The sequence below is a fragment of the Acanthisitta chloris genome, unplaced genomic scaffold (assembly GCF_000695815.1).
Source record: "Acanthisitta chloris isolate BGI_N310 unplaced genomic scaffold, ASM69581v1 scaffold14128, whole genome shotgun sequence".
Taxonomy (NCBI): Eukaryota; Metazoa; Chordata; class Aves; order Passeriformes; family Acanthisittidae; genus Acanthisitta; species Acanthisitta chloris.
The window spans coordinates 36,687-52,828 of NW_008687731.1; the positions used below are offsets into that span (position 1 = coordinate 36,687).

At 39.7% G+C, this 16,142-nt stretch overlaps 2 protein-coding genes across 2 annotated transcripts in view; one reads left to right on the top strand and one right to left on the bottom strand.

Annotated features, from left to right (window-relative positions):
* The window catches only part of PPP2R3B (protein phosphatase 2, regulatory subunit B'', beta), a 46,456-nt gene extending 35,093 nt beyond the window's left edge, over positions 1-11,363 (top strand). The window contains exons 6-13 of the mRNA XM_009080735.1: positions 2,366-2,452; positions 2,877-3,033; positions 4,867-4,915; positions 6,190-6,279; positions 6,980-7,155; positions 9,701-9,819; positions 9,905-10,011; positions 11,219-11,363. Of these exons, the coding sequence (XP_009078983.1) occupies positions 2,366-2,452; positions 2,877-3,033; positions 4,867-4,915; positions 6,190-6,279; positions 6,980-7,155; positions 9,701-9,819; positions 9,905-10,011; positions 11,219-11,363 (930 nt within the window). The remainder of the gene's footprint in view (positions 1-2,365; positions 2,453-2,876; positions 3,034-4,866; positions 4,916-6,189; positions 6,280-6,979; positions 7,156-9,700; positions 9,820-9,904; positions 10,012-11,218) is intronic.
* A 3,397-nt stretch (positions 11,364-14,760) lies between these two features.
* LOC103807982 (cohesin subunit SA-2-like) overlaps positions 14,761-16,142 on the bottom strand; it is a 59,839-nt gene continuing 58,457 nt past the window's right edge. Inside the window, exons 31-32 of the mRNA XM_009080736.1 lie at positions 15,841-15,934; positions 14,761-14,769 (exon numbers count right to left, since the gene is read on the bottom strand). Of these exons, the coding sequence (XP_009078984.1) occupies positions 14,761-14,769; positions 15,841-15,934 (103 nt within the window). The remainder of the gene's footprint in view (positions 14,770-15,840; positions 15,935-16,142) is intronic.

A 16,142-nucleotide genomic window follows, 5' to 3' on the forward strand; every position in this document is an offset into this window, starting at 1 on the left:
GTAATTTTTGTATTGCACCATTTCCTCTCCCTTCTGACAAAGCACTGTGCAGCACACTAAAGAAGACAATACTCTGCCTCAATTCACTTTAGAAAACACTTTGTCTGTTCCCAGTTGTCTTTACGAAATACTCAATTTTGTTTTTATTTTTAGACCAGTTAAAATGTACAACAGATGAGATAATGACATGCAGATGGATTAAGTTGCAAAGCTAAGGCAAAAACCTTTTTAGAAAAAATTGCTTTGTAGTATAAGCCAAAAATGGGTCTTCCCTAAACTCACAATTAGAATTAAGCTAATTAAGTTTCAGAAGTAGGCTACTCTATTCTCCTTTCTGGAGTTATTGAACCAGCTGTTCATGTTCAAAGAAATAGCTGTAGATTGCTGCTCTACAGTATAAAGTTTTATTTTAAAACTTAATAAATAAATAACTTTCTATTTGTAATTTAGAAATTACTGGTGTGTTTAAACTAATGATTTACTTTGTGATTAAAGTCTGAAGTGATGAAAAACTTAGTCTTTAGTTGGGAGGTTATTTTAACTGGAAGAAAGGGGTTCCTGAAGAGATTGGGGTTTTAGCTAGTAACTGTTGCAAATGAAATATTACACATGCAATATCAAGTCTTGCCAATTATCGGGTATAATCAATCACTAATTAAGCAGTTATATTTCATAATATGTTTAGCTTTGTCTGCTCTTGTTAGTGGTGAATGTATATCCAGTTGACTTAAGTCTAACCAATTGAGGTGAAAACTGAATTCAGTTAAGTAACAGAAAAAACAAAAAAAGAAACAGAAAAAAGGCTTTAAAGTCTTATGTTTGTAAACTAAAAGCAAGCAAATTACACTGAATGCACGAGTTGTCCAAAATAGCCATAGAACCATTAGGGCTGGGAAAGACCTGTAAGATCATTGAGTTGATGCACATATAAAACTGATTTAAACAAAAGCATGGGACACTGACAGAATCACAAAAGCAGTTAGGTTGGAAGGGACCACAGTGGGTCATCTGGTCCCACCTCCCTACTCCAGCAGGGCCACCCTAGAGCACATGGCTCAGGGTTGTGTCCAGATGGTTCTGGAATATCTCCAGTGAGGGAGAATCCACAACCTCTCTGGGCAACCTGTTCAGTGCTCAGGGACTGCACAGGAAAGTAGTTCCCTCATATTCAGGTGGAACTTCCCGTGCATCAGTTTATGCCTGTTGCCTCTTGTTTTATTGGCTTCTACCACAGAAGAGCCTGGCTGCATCTTCTTGGCTCCCCCCTCCCCTTTTAGATACTTGTATACATTGAGTCTCCCTCTCACAGTTGTCTCTTCTTGAGGCTGAACAGCCCCAACTCCCTCAGCCTTTCCTCATCACTGAGGTGCTCCAGTCCCTTCAGCATCTTCCTTGCTCTCCCCTGGACCTGCTCCAGGAGCTCCATGTCCCTCTGGTCCTGAGGAGCCCAGAACTGGACACAATCCTCCAGGTGTGCCCTCACAGGGGCTGAGCAGAGAGTCAGGATCACCTCCCTGCCCTGCTGGCAACACTGTTCTTAGTGCATCCCAGGATACATTGGCTTTCTTAGCCACAGGGACACACTGTTGACTCATGGACAGCTTGTTGTTCACAAGGACCCCCAGGTCCTTCTCTGCAGAAGGACCTGAGGGTCAATTGAACACATTTGTTTCTGGTTCCAGTATCAATCATGGCACAAGAACCATCATCCTCCTTCTGCAGATTGTTTTGATCTTGACTTAGAAAACATTAGTGTACTGCATCTAATGCTGTTAGCAGTTTTTTCCCCAAGTTACTTCAAATAGAATAAAACTAAATGGGGAAACACAGATTCTTTCAGCACCTGCAGGAAGTAACTCTGTCAAATGTTGATTTGTTGTGTTTGTGGACTTCAGAAGTAGCAACATCTGCTGCACTCTGATCCTTAAAGAGTCCCAATCTATTTTTGTAAGTTCATTTATGAAGTAAAACAGTCTTACTGCAAACACAGGTCTTTAAATCTGAAGTAATAAGATATATTAATAGGTTTATGAGATGATACCCTGTAGGTCTGGAAAACTGAGGTAGTGAAATTGCCAAGAGACAAGTTTTGGCTAGCATACAAGTATTGTGCACCGTTACTGAGTGAGATATATGGGCACTACAGTGTGGAAATAAGATGTACCTAGGTGAATTTAGATATAGATTTGGAAATGGTTTTGTAATATGACACAAGAGAAGCATCAACCTGCTAAGTAATAAGGAGAATAGAAATAGTGGAAAGGTGGAGTTCTATAATGCAGCTGAACTAAGATATCTGAAAAACGTTTGGGAGGGTATTTAGTTATTATACCTAAGATTTCTTTCCATTTTCTGTTTCTTGCAGGTCATACAGAGAATATTTTATACAGTAAATAGGTCCTGGTCTGGGAAAATAACTTGTAACGAGCTCAGGAAAAGCAACTTTTTGCAGGTACATCATATCTAAAATTTTGTGAGACAGATATTTCTACCAGTTTTTAAACTGCATGAACTAAATGCTTAAGTAACATAGGTAGCATTTCTTTCTTTTCCAAAAAGTGGTAAAGACCCAATTGCATTAATACTCATACACTAGGATATGTTTAAATGCAATTTCTGTTTATCTAGAGCTACATATATATACAAATGTGTTTAGCAGAAGTCAGGCTGATCTCCTCATTCTTCTGTGAATGCATCAGCTTTCTCCCTCATGTGTTCAGTGTTTGCTGTCATGCTGTATGGTGTGCATTGTCCCTGAAGATAAAAATTATTCCACTGAAATAGCATTAGAGATTAACTTGGTTATGGGAACTCAGATCATTCAACAAATGTCTAACAAACTCTTTAATGTGTTCTATTTATCCTTCTGATAATAGAATGTGGCATTATTGGAAGAGGAAGCTGATATTAACCAGCTGACAGACTACTTCTCATATGAACATTTTTATGTTATCTATTGCAAGTTTTGGGAGCTGGATACAGACCATGACCTCTTTATTGACCGGAAGGATTTAGCTCGACATAATGATCATGGTATGACAAATGAAGCACCTTTGTTTACGTGTATTAAATGACCCATAAAGTTGCAGCTGAGGACGTGGTTAAAGGCCAAGGCTGGTGTTCATGAGTTTGTTGGTATAGCTGATCCTGCTGACTCAGTAAATAAGAGCAGGACATGTCATCTGTGATGCCTTGTGCCCAGCAATACTAGATTTGAAGAAAACTCTGAATTTGAATGCTAATCTTGGCAAAGAAGTGGAGGAAAAGTCATGTGAAGTATTGGTGTATTTTAAATGGTGATTTTTGGGATATCTTGGATACAATCCATTTTACTGATATTATTACATTAGCTTAACTTTTATAGCATGGAAAGAGTAGAAAAGGCAGAGACACATTCAGGTGCTTTGCTTATTTTAAAGTTTTACTAACTCAGCTGCAGTACATTTTGTATTAATACTATTTAGCAGCCTTACACTTTCTGCATTTACAATATGCACTGTCTGATTCTGTAGTCTTGCACAGTTGTACCTATTGTAAATATTCTCATAGCTTGTATGGAACAATTGGTTTCTTAGATGCTTTTTGTCCATTTTTATCTTAATAGTATTCAGGACTGGAAAGCTTACTTAAAAACAGTGATTATAGAATATCATCCCACATGAAAAAGGACAAACAATTCTGATTTGCTTCTGAAAATTTGCCTAGTAAATTTGACTGTGCTTTAGGCAGTGAGGAGAAAGCTGCTTTCGTTTGAGTGGCTGCTCCACTGAGTTAGCACACTACAGAAACAAAGCAGAACAGATATAATGCCACTTGCAATTTGATTTTGCATCCTTTAAACCATGGAATTTTGGTTGAAGCTTAACAGCTGCTGCTCAGTGAGAGCTAGACTAAAGATCATAAAATGGATGTGTCTTAAACTTTACTTTTTGCATGTCAAAATTAGATAATCTGGTTTCGTCAGTCCCTTCTGTACTGTCACTGGTCTAAAACTAGACTAGATCAAACACTTCAATATTTTCTTACTACATATAAGTCTGTAGATGTTGTTGAGAAGGTAGAACCACTTCAGTGTTTCAAAAGTAGAAGATAAGCAGCAGCATATATGTCTGAAAACAAATTGTTATCCCATGGTTCTGGGGATCAATATGAACTAGGGACTAGTGTCCTTACTACAGTGATGTGGTGATCACATCACCGTAAGTACATAAAATGGATGAACTGTTTGAAGTGTTAACCACTTGCTTTAGTTATCAGTATTTCTACAGTGCTGAATAATAAAGTATTGAGAAGTGATTTTTCTTCCGTGAGAACAGTATCATGTGCTGCTTTGAGTTGCATCCACAAATTCTTAAGGACAAATTGAATATCCTTTAGAAAGCTAGTGCTCAGTTGAGGCATGTCTCTAAAATCCCTGAAATGGTTTCAAAATAGAAGCAGGATCAGAACCATGTCAGAAATAGATCCCTGTCAGAATCAGTTAGGTATGATTATTATGTATGATCGTGCCAGTTCCATTTTGGCTCTTTGCCAAGGTCATGTAAAACTTCATGGCACTGGAAAACATCTTTTACTTGTCAAAGAACTGGTAAATGCTGCCTTATTAATCACCCAACTTTACTACTTTTATTACAGTACTATTTCTGTATCAAGTCTGAATTCAAAGCTGTTTGGTCCTAACTTTGCTTCGGAGACTTTGTGTTAAATAGTCCTCTCCAAAAGGACTCAAAGGGATTAATGAGCACTACACTTGATCTTTCTCACAGATGTGTATATATAAGGGTTCCAGTAAACTCTTCAACTAGACAATACAAAGCAAAAATAACTTTTATAGAGTTGACACTATTTTAAACCTTTTTTTCACAGCAATTTCGAACAGGATGATTGAGCGAATCTTCTCAGGAGCAGTAACAAGGTACTCATTTTGTATACTGATCTAAATCCCATTTAGTATTTGCTTGTTAAATTGTGTGATATTCCCAAGGAAAAAAAAAAGCCTTCCCCTTGCAGTGAAGCAGAGAATTTCAAAATTTAGTATTGTAGCTTAAACTCTAGTAGTAATAGAGTGTTCTTGGAACCTTTGGCACAGTCCAAGTTCTTCGCTGTCTTTTCCCATATGGACACTTGCCATTGGACATTGGATGATTTAGCAGGACTGGGAATGAGGAAAGGAAAAAATGTTGGCATCATTTTTTCATTCCTCAAACCTGTAAAATGTTCAGAGGGAACGGGGCTGTTCAGTGCTGCCTGTAAAATCAATGCTTATCACATCAACAAATTTACAAAAATGCTTCTAGGTGAGTTAGTTCACATTTTTGACAGTCATTCTTCATTTCCCCCCACCTTGGATTGACTTTCTTGTGTGTATTTATGGCATTTTATTCATTTTTGAAACATTTTGCTAGCACAGGATCTGCAGCTGGAAAACAACTGATAAAAAGAAATAAAAGCTGAAGTGAGTGAGCTGACATTTGTCAGGCCTATGTCTAGAGCTTACTCCTTTGTGCAAGGTTTTGGGGCAAGACAAAGCACATACCATATTTTCCTAGACATCTTAGATGAACCAGCAAAAATTGAATTGTGGAATTGAAATGTGGTATGTCTAGGAACTGACTACCTGACCTCTGATCATTCATCTTCAGAGCCTATTTGGTTGCTGTGTTTGGTGGCATGAGAGTAGAAATAGACAGTTATGTTCTTGCCATGAACACTTATTTCCTCAATGGTTTTATTTCGTTTTTGTCTTCATATTTCCATTCCAACACTTTTAGCTAGTAGAATTCTGAAAAGCTTTAAGTTCTCACCACTTCTACCTGAAGAGAAATTCTGAAAAGCTTAGGTACTTGTGTATAATATATCATTTAAAATGTTAATTGAGGTCTTTTCTGGCCACAGTTAAGCAGTGGCATTGCAGCCTAGGGAGAAAAGCTGTAAGTCCTCCTGGACAGTATACCACCTTCCTCCCCAGCTGCTCCCTACCTCCTTTTCCATTGCATTAGAAACAGAAAAGAACACACAAGCTTCATGTCCTGAATGACCAGTGTAGTCTGTGGCACATCACCTTACAAACACTACATCATTTAGCAGCAGACAGTTAATAGCACCAAGGAAAATAACCCTTAATTTTGGTTAGTAAAAGCTAAGTGTTCTAAAATAAGTTTTCTATCTTTTTCTTCATTGTCCTTCCAGAGGCAGAAACGCACAAAAGGATGGGAAAATTAGCTATGCTGATTTTGTCTGGTTTTTGATATCTGAAGAGGACAAGAAAACACCAACAAGGTAAGAATGAATTTATGTTGTAACAGAAACAAAGACTGACTTTATTGCTTTTCCAGCCCTTCAGTGGGTATCACTGAAGCACAGCTGGAACTCTGGAAGAAGCTAAACTCTGAAAACATGAGTGGAAAACTGGCCCAGTTGGTTGCATCATTCTAACTTGTCAATGTCTCCTGTTGTTGCTGCTGCAGAAGTCTATTTGAATGACTTCAAAGAGGCTAATTCAATGCTACAGTTCCATACACTGTGCCCTCCTAACAGACAGGATCATACTCGAAGCAAATTGCAGTTGTTTCATGGTGCCAGTGACTTTGGGGAACTGGAGCTGTTGTTAGCTGTAGGATACTGATAGTAGACCAATTGTGGGATGTGTCACTGGCTTGTTCAATATGGCAAAGTCAAAAAACTTAAACTTTGATGCACAATTCTATTTTTCATTGGCTCCCTTGAGGTTTTACGTAAAACCATGTTTCGGCCATCTCCTTCACACACTCAAGTAACAAATGTGTTTTCAAATGCAATCATGGATAGCATGGCAAATACCAGAAACTCTTACCACAGTAGATAGTGTTTAATGATTTTCTATGGCATTATGGAATGTAGTCTTAAGTCTAATTTTGCCTTTAAAACTGACAACATGAATCCTTGAATTCTCTAGTAAAATGGTGTAAACATCTCTTTGCTGTGAATTCCTGCGTTTCAGCATTGAATACTGGTTCCGCTGCATGGACCTCGATGGGGATGGGGCTTTGTCTATGTATGAACTGGAGTATTTTTATGAAGAACAGTGCCAAATATTAGAGAACATGGCCATAGAACCTTTGCCATTTGAAGACTGTTTATGCCAGATGTTGGATCTTGTAAAGCCACAACATGAAGGTAATGAAATGCTTTTCCATCTGTAACTTCTGTTTCTCTGGATTAAGAGTGAGTGCACCCTTAAAAGCATTCAGCTGGTCATACAAATAATATGCCTTGAGGTTGTCATTTCTCTAAAGTCCTCCAACAGCAGGCAGGGATTCTTTTCAAGCTAAAACTTAATATGCTGCTTTAAAATTCCTTCTAAGCTTTTATTTTGGCCTTGTAGCCACGTTTAGTCTTAAGTGAAGTCTTGTCACTCTAGCTGAGGTGATGCTTACAAGAAAAGCTGTTGACTGTTCACTTGTCTCTTGCCTGTTCCAATACTCATTTAATTGAGATTTCTTCAGAGAGAACAATTTTTAAACAGTTTGTAGGTCAGTATTGACTTATTTTGCATTAGAAGCCTAAGCTGCCCTTAGGAAATCAATGACACAGGGCTTAAAATTTACTGAATAGTAAACTGTTGTGAGTTTTTGGCTAGTTTTTACATCTATTTGAACCTTCACAGACCTGCATTCTACTCTCCTGCATTTGACATACGTGATCTTTAGCTGATAATACTTCAGTTTACATGTTGTGATTCTTTGGCATGCTAAGGGAATTGAAATTGCTAAAAACTAGAATTTAAACCTTCATATTCTTCTTTTAAGTTAAAATGGATTTAGTAGGTGAAAACACATTTCTAAAGGCTGTAAGTGAAAAAATTGGGTATAATTCACCTGGAAGCTCAGTCCTTGATGTCAGTGGAATGAAGTCTTAGACCAACACTGTATAAGGCATAGGGGCTGGGGAGCATTTCAAATGAAGCTCTGAGGAGCACATTTTTGTTGTGTGGTTGCCTGTGGTGTCATCTCCTGAGCTCAGTAGTTTTCATCCAGTCTTGTTCGTTGTGCCTCTGACAGGCAAACATTTCCAGTAGTGTTTCTGTTGTGCATTTCAAGTGAAACAGGATTGATGTATCTGTTCTATGTCACGAGGATGTTAAAAGAAAGCTGTGAAACACAACCAAGATGAGTTATTTAGAGCAACAACAATGAAAGGCAATTGTGAAAGATTTTTTTTTTATATATATACATATATAAAAGCTGAATGATGTTTAAAAGGTGGATGAAGAAAAAATACTGGGTTTTTATATGAAAACTGTCAGCATAAAATGACATTTCACTTGGTAGGTTTGAAATGAAGACACTTTCATTAAGTTGTGGTTTAATTGTGATACAGTCTGCTACAGGATGCTCTGTGTACAAAAAAAGCAAGCTCTTTAATTTATAGAGACCTGAATTAATGACTTCAATTTCTTTATTTTTTTTTTGGTGGTGTTCAAGTGACAATGGTCAGCACCTACATGAGTGTTGAGTGAATAAATGGAAACTGGAGAGCAAATCAATGAACCAAATGTAGGAGTCTGACTTAAATTGGGAGCTCCTATAACTAGGACTGAAATCATTTGCTTGGCTGTGGAGAGTTGCTGCCACTTGAGATGGCCCAATGCATCAGACATCTGTGTGGGTCTGACAGATATGACACAGGTGCCACGGGGGATTTGTGTTGTTCTGGAGCACCAATAAGCCAGGCAGAACACACTAAGGCTCAAGTGTGGCAACCATTTCCAAATGGGATTGGGATTTTGCTTCCCTCTGACATCCTTGAGATATACTTTGTTAGAAACTGGGATAGTATGCTGAGGAAATGCTGTTCTAAGCCTGGCTTATATTGAACTCTGCCATAGCATCTCCAGTTAGCTCCTCTTTGATTGGCAGTGGAAGATTTTCTGTAGTTCAGGTGAATCAATAAAGGGGAGTTTTAAGGGTAGTCATCTGTCTTCCCCTGTATATCTCATATTTTCCAGTCTTTCTGCAGAAGCTTAATATTCAGCTTTGAAATAAGGAAACATTTCTGAGCAACCTGACAAATATGTCTACTGCTTAACAGATCTATAGATTTGAGTCTTTAAAGTGTCACTCTATAAAAATCACACAAAACACCTCTGAGCATTTAGCTTTCCCCTCAAGCAGTAAATATTGATCAGGCTGGACAAGTGTGGCAACCTAGTCTCTAGGAAAAATTCATCTGTGTGAGGTATAGTCACACACTGTCATCTGTCATACATTTGTCTGTTCAAGTCAGGGAAGAGAAAGGGCCACTGCCATGAGAGATTCCTCCCTGCTACCCAAGCACTCCTTGGAAAAGAATGGCTAAGCTCAGACTTGTGTCTCTTGATGAAGCTTAGGCCAACTATCTTATATGATATTTAATGGCTAGGTGAGGTAAACTGCATCTCACTCCAACATACCAAAGGTCAGTGGGATGACAACTAAAGCAAGGGACAAATCTGAAACACTTGAAACTTCTGTCCTCTTGGAAGGACACATCTCCAGGTGTGTATTTCATCCATTCACTTTTCTCCCATCGCATTGAGCATCGGTGACAAATCTTCTTGAGCAATGATGATTGAGTAATGATGACTTAACTTCTGAATAATGTTCCTCCTCTTTGGAGAAAGAATAACCTCAGCTCTAATTATTTTACCTCTAATTTTCTTATCTCCTAATCCTCTTTACAGGAAAAATTACTCTGCATGATTTAAAGCGATGTAAGATGACAAATGTGTTCTTTGATACCTTTTTCAACATTGAAAAATACCTTGACCATGAACAGAAGGATCAGTTTTCCATGTTGCGGGTGAGCATGAAGCTTTAAAAGTCCTTTTAGCTATGGTTCTTACCAATGAATGCTTTCTGTGTAACTTGCAACTGTGATTGTTTAGGATGGTGACGGTGAAAGCCAAGAGGTCTCTGACTGGGAGAGATATGCTGCTGAGGAGTATGATATCCTGGTAGCAGAAGAGGCAGCAAGTGACCAGTGGAATGACAGGTAAGAATGCAGCAGGAGGGTTGGTACAAATCCTCTCTGCTACAGCAGAGCCTCACCATTGCTATCCTTCATTTCAAAAAGGGGAAAACCATGACTATCCAAATACAGGCATGTGAGCCAAAACTGTTGTTACAGTAGAATATGCTTTTCTTTTTCCAAACCCTTGTTTTCAAGTGTGTAATTCAGTGAAGTAAAGCTTCAGATGACTTTTCTGTTCAAATCAGTGGTGAACTCATGGAAGAAACCTAAGGTGCTGCTGTTTTAGTGTTCATAATGGATTCTTAGTGTGTAACTCTTTGCCCTGTGTCTTTCTGTGAAAGGACACTTCTAATCACCACATAATGCCTTCAGAAAGCATGTTTGAAGAACAGGTACTGCAGTATCTTAAAGCTCATTCTCTGCCTAGTCCTGTTAAGTAGATGGAAATAATAATGTGCTGAGATGAGATTCCGTAGCACTTTGGGAAGTTGTGCATGAACCTGAGTCACCAGGAAATGGTCACTTCTTTAATTTGACACCATAAATCTCTACAGAGGCTTAATTTCTTTTTTAAGGCTATGAATTATAGATTGATCCCACCTAACACACTGTTGAAGCTAATCTTTTTTTAAATATCAGCTTTGACTGACTTGAGTTAGTTAAACATCCCATTTCATTATCCATCTGTTCACTTGTATCACCAGCAGGTGGTTACCAGTAATTTCTGGTTAAACAGTTGGCATTAGCTTCCCAACATCTGCTTACAAACATGGGTGCTATTGCTCTCTGGTGCTCACACACACTTTAATAAGGTTCTCAGTTCAGTATTCCTCCTCTTCTGTTCTATCTACTGCAACTGTATTTTGTTCTTCCTAACTGAGCCTCATTTCAACTTTCTTGAAAAGAACTTGAGGGGTTTCTGGCAAGTCCTTAAAGTATTGCATTGGACCATTTCTAACCTACAAGTAGTCCACTGGAACAGTATGTGCTTTGAATCCTTTCAGGAATGCTGCACATTGCTCTAGGCAGTTCTGCCCATCATGGGAGAGTAAGCTAGCTTCAATTAAATAATTATTGCAGGACCCTAGTCCTGCTTCTGGGTATGTTTCCTTACTGTAAACATAACATATTGCAAAGTATGTTCTTCCTGCAGGTGCCTTGGTATTGTTCCAACTTTTAGACACTCCTTGGCATAGCTAGACTATTTCTTTTTCTTACCTGCTTCTAGGTATGAAGCAGAACTGAATCCTGTAGACCATCAGAAGGCCAATGTCCTAAAGTATCAAATGCAAAAAGGACCATTTTTTGAAAAGCCTTCCCTTCTGGCTAATGTAGACTTGGATGACTACGACTCTGAAGAGGATTTTGAGTAGAGATTCCTTATGGTCAACACTTGCTGAAGAGAAGGGACAGTCTGCAGCAGGTCTGCTATACACCGATAAATTTCAGTGGGGTTTGTTCTCAGAAAGTCAGCTTAGTTTTGTGCTAAAATATTTAATCTCTACACTACCTTTGAAGGAAAAGAAGCGCATTTGTATGGAATGATGAAACTTTTTGTATTTATAAACTATAAACTGTTGAATAAAATAGATTAAAATATTTATTTACAGATGTTGCATAATTCCTTTTTTTGGAAGAATAACAATATTTGACTTTAGAGAAAAGTAATCTACTGTGTTTAAGAGAAGTGTATCATTCTCTGGAAGTTGATGTGAGGTGCACTGACCATCTCTGTCCCACCTGTGAACAGGTGTTTCTGTCCTGCTGTGGGAGGTAAGGAGACAATTTATACCTGGCCTGCAATGTGCTTATGCTCATAGACAGCCCTGGTGGGTTTCTGCCTGGGTGAGGAAGACATGACTGGGTGCACGATTCAGCACTCATTTACAAGCAGAGTTTTGTTTGACAAGCTGAGCATATTAGTAGTACACAAGGAAAGCAAATGCTCAAGACAAGTTGCTTCTCTTCTCTGTGTAGTCCTTGTTTGCCCCAACTTTAATTCTGCTTGCCCTGTTAAACTTCAGTTTTTTCATTGATGTTAATCATGAAAAGATTGTTTCATAATGAAGTCTGTTTTAGTGTTCATACTTGATCCAAATTGAGTGTGTTAATTCATGTAGAAGGAACCAATTTTTTTTTAAAATCCTTTGTATAAATGTTACTTGATCAGTGATGTGCACTAATTTGTTGTGGGCATTCAGTGTTTTTGTCTGTCCCCCCTTTGCTCGTTTGCTATTGACACATTCCATGGATATTCATCAGTGTCACAGCAGCTTGAAATTGTTGCCTCACTCTTAACTGTTCAACAGATTTTTGTTGGGGAAAGAAAATGTACAAAAAGATGTAAGTTATTTTTTTGGTTGCAGTGTAGATCTTTTAAAAATCTTTTAAAAAACATGTTTGTATTTTCAAATAAAGATTTTCATACATGTAATTTAACAGTTCTAGTTGTTATATCCTGCACACAATTCATGTCTTACTATTAAATCAGGATTCCCCATTCACAGTAGGATGGGTTACACCAGGATGCAGTGTGGTTGGATAATTACAATGAGCTGCATATTCCAAGCAATCAGCCTCTAGCAGGTTTTGCTTCTGTTGGGGCAGAGAACTCTGCCCTGCTTAGCTCATCACACCATCTCCTGTACAGTTGAGCCACACAGGTGTGTAAGTACTGAAACTTGTTGCTAAGGTGTTGGTGAACCTTACTGAGGAAAACTCAAGTCATTTTAATACCCTTCAAAGGAGTCTTAAAGAAGAAAATTGGGGTTGATTATTCCACTTTTACTGGAGACTTTCTCTGCTGTTGGCTGGATACCTTTCACTACTTGCCCATGGTTTGGGGCTTTTAAACAAGTAAAGATAAACAAAGCATTTATTATGTTAAGCTCTGTTCTCTCAGGTGCTGTGGGAAAGGATGACCAACTGGCTTTCAGAAGCTGATCCTGAATATGTTGCAGTTGAAGAGGTGGTGGCCTCCTGCTTTTTCCTACCTTGAAACCCCTCTTAGAAAGGGACTTGTAACTAGGCAAGGAGCAGCCACAGACTTTCTCAGCACAGTGATGTTTCTGTGTTACACAGAGCTATGGTGCAGGTCAGTCTCTTCCACAGAGCCTGCAGCTGCTGTTGCCACTTTGTGTTTAACAAAGTGCCTGTTAAATCCTACTTTCTATTATCCTTGTGATAACCAACTCCCTTCTTTCCTAAGCAGAGCAAATTATGTTGTTGTAGAAGTGGCTTTTCTTACAATACATGAACTATAAAGATTACTGTACCTTTCCCAAACAGGGTCTTTCCCATCCTTAGCCTGTTGTCACAAGAATTAAAGCAGCTATATGCTTGATGTGGTCCCAGGTAAAACTGTTTGCTTAGTCAAGCTGTATTCTGCTGACCTGGTCAGTAGATCTCCAAAACTCTAGATGGATGAGGGAAACAACTCTTACAGTCCAGGTCTGGGGAGTTACTGAGCAAGTCCCAGGACACTGAGAACCTCCATTATCTTGGGAGTGCTACCTCACCCCTTGCATTAGCCTACTGCCCACCCAGCTATGCCAAAGGAAACACCATGGGTTTACTATTGCCACTTCAGAGTACCCATTACCTGGGAGACAGTCATGGCTCTCACTTCCATGCTCATGGAAATTCCTGTCTCAGCCTGCTGAAAAACAGAACCAAGGTGAAGTTCAGCATGCATTGCAGCCATTCTTTCTCCAGACACAGTGTGGGAGTATCACTTGCATGTTCAGTACTAACGAATAGAAGTAGTTCTGTAGTTTATTTTACAGTTACAATGCAAAATATATATATAAAAAATAAAGCTGATAGGATTACTGCAATGTACAATTCCATGGAGCAGTGCCAAAGTCAGTGCAGTGAAAGCAGCTTGCACTCCCCAGCCTACTGCCTCTGAAACACTCTTGAGTGAAGATCAACTGCAGATTCTTCATGAAAAAACCCTACTTTTGAATGGCCATATATACAGTCTATTTACATTGTCTTTCCAGGCTTTATCTGTTCCAAGTAAATACCACATGATCACTGTGTATGAAGGATTTCTTTCAGAGGAAAACAGTCAAGTGGTCTGCTGGTTTTTTCTTTGCTACTTTGAAGCCTTGATGCAAGTCTCCTGGGAACATGTCCTGATGCCCACAGACCACTAACCACGTATCTCTGTACAACAGAATTTAGAAATACTTTCAGATGATTTGATCCAGGTTTTCTGTTTTACAGGCAGGAAATGGCACCTGCCATCACCCAGCAGGGCACAGTGTTCACAGCTGGGCCAGGCTCCTTTCTCCCCAGTGTCAGGTACAAGGAAACAAGTAAGGAGATGCCCATCTTGGTTATCTCAAAGATAAAGAACACATCCAGCAGAACACTGCTCCTGCCCTGCTTCATGCAAGCTTGTCTCACCTAGTTCACAGAGTCTTTGATTCAATACTTGTCAATACCCTGATTCCAATCCTTCAGTTGGGAATTCTTCCAAGGCAGCATCAAGGACAAGGATGCAGTTGAGTAATGACACTCATTAACACCCACAGCCTTAGACACATAACTGCCACATCACTACCACCCACGAAGCGCAATGGGCAGAAGTCAACGGCAGTGCTGTGAACTGCTTCTGGGGGGATGGACACAGGCAGTGACCTGACTTGACTGGTGTCTCCTCTTGCCTTGGTCGATGCCCTCACAATCCCATTTTCAGTTTAACAATTTGCAGGGGAAAAAAATGGCCGTGTGTTCTTCACTTCCATTTATCCTCTCAGTGTCTTAACTGGCCTATACCATAAGAAAGAAAGATTAAGTCAGTCTCATACTATAAGGAAGACATCACATAAGAGCACATAAGGAATTAGTGTAGCACCTAACTATCCAGTAGCTTGGCCATAGAGGCAGCTCTTGGCAAGAACTATATTTAGCTTCCACAAAAGGAAAGAAACATTTCTGTGCCACAAGGAGCACTGAAAAGGCACTACAGGGAAAGGCCACATACTAGGTAAGTAGGAGGGCTGTGATTAGCTGCAGTACAGGAACACTCGTGGCCTCTTCCCTCCCTGCTGCTTTCCTTTTGGTACAGTCAGGCTGCAAGGGCTCTGCTATACAAGACCCTGTTTGAGTCCTTGCACTCCACTGGCCCAAAGGGCTAAATGTCCTTCCCAGCTACAAGTATCTATTCCAGGGCTGAGCTGAGGCCCAGGCAGAGCTGCAGCTCTGCCAAGCTTTGACCCCAAAGGCAATTGGTGCCCACAAGACAACCCCCTGGCTACACTGGCTGCCCACAATGTTCTCATGCTTCCCTTCAAATCCCCAGCTGGTTTGGGGACAATTTAACCTGCTTAACAGCCTTGACTGGAAAAGGGCAAGAAACAAGGGAGAGTCCAGTGAGAGCCCTGGGCTGACCAGTGATCAGACACATTCCAAGTCTCTCAATCCAAAGAGCACAATGCAAACACCATTTCTGGAGCAGACATTCCCTGCAAGCCATGCAGCAGAGCCATCTCTGCAATGTGTCAGTAACACCAAACAACTGCAGCAAATGGCTCTTAATCAGGAAGGTTCACAGTATGGGAAAAAAGGAAACAGGATCCTCCTCCTAATGCATCTTAGCTGGTGTTCCATGTACCTAAGGATGCTACAAGAAGAGTTGCCTTAAAAATGCAGATCAAGGTGAAGGAGGAGACTACAGCTGCAGCTGGAAAGGGAAGAGGGGAATCCTCTCTTTCTTATCTTGGAAGGAGCCACAAAAGAACAGCCCTTGTGCTGCTACATGTGTACTCAGGAGACTCTGACCTCACATTCACACCTCAAATACAGCTGTCCTTGGAGCTGAAAAACCTAAGCCAGAATTACCTGCTCTGCACCAATGACATCAACATCCACATCTTCAACTGTGTCTTCTACTTGACCCTCCTCTGAGACATCTTCTGTCTTAATCTCATCTTTGCTGGAAGACAAAAAAAAAAAAAGCTGTCTTGAGAAACTTCATAACAGAGGCTGCACATTGCACAAATGTGCTTAAGGCAGAGTACTGCACATATTAAAATCTGCTGCTGAGATATCCATGTAAGGTAGCCTAAAGGTACTGGCCTGGAATTTTCCAGGTATGAAAGAGGTTATGGTCTGAGGAATTTACAATAAAGCAGTTCAGAAAT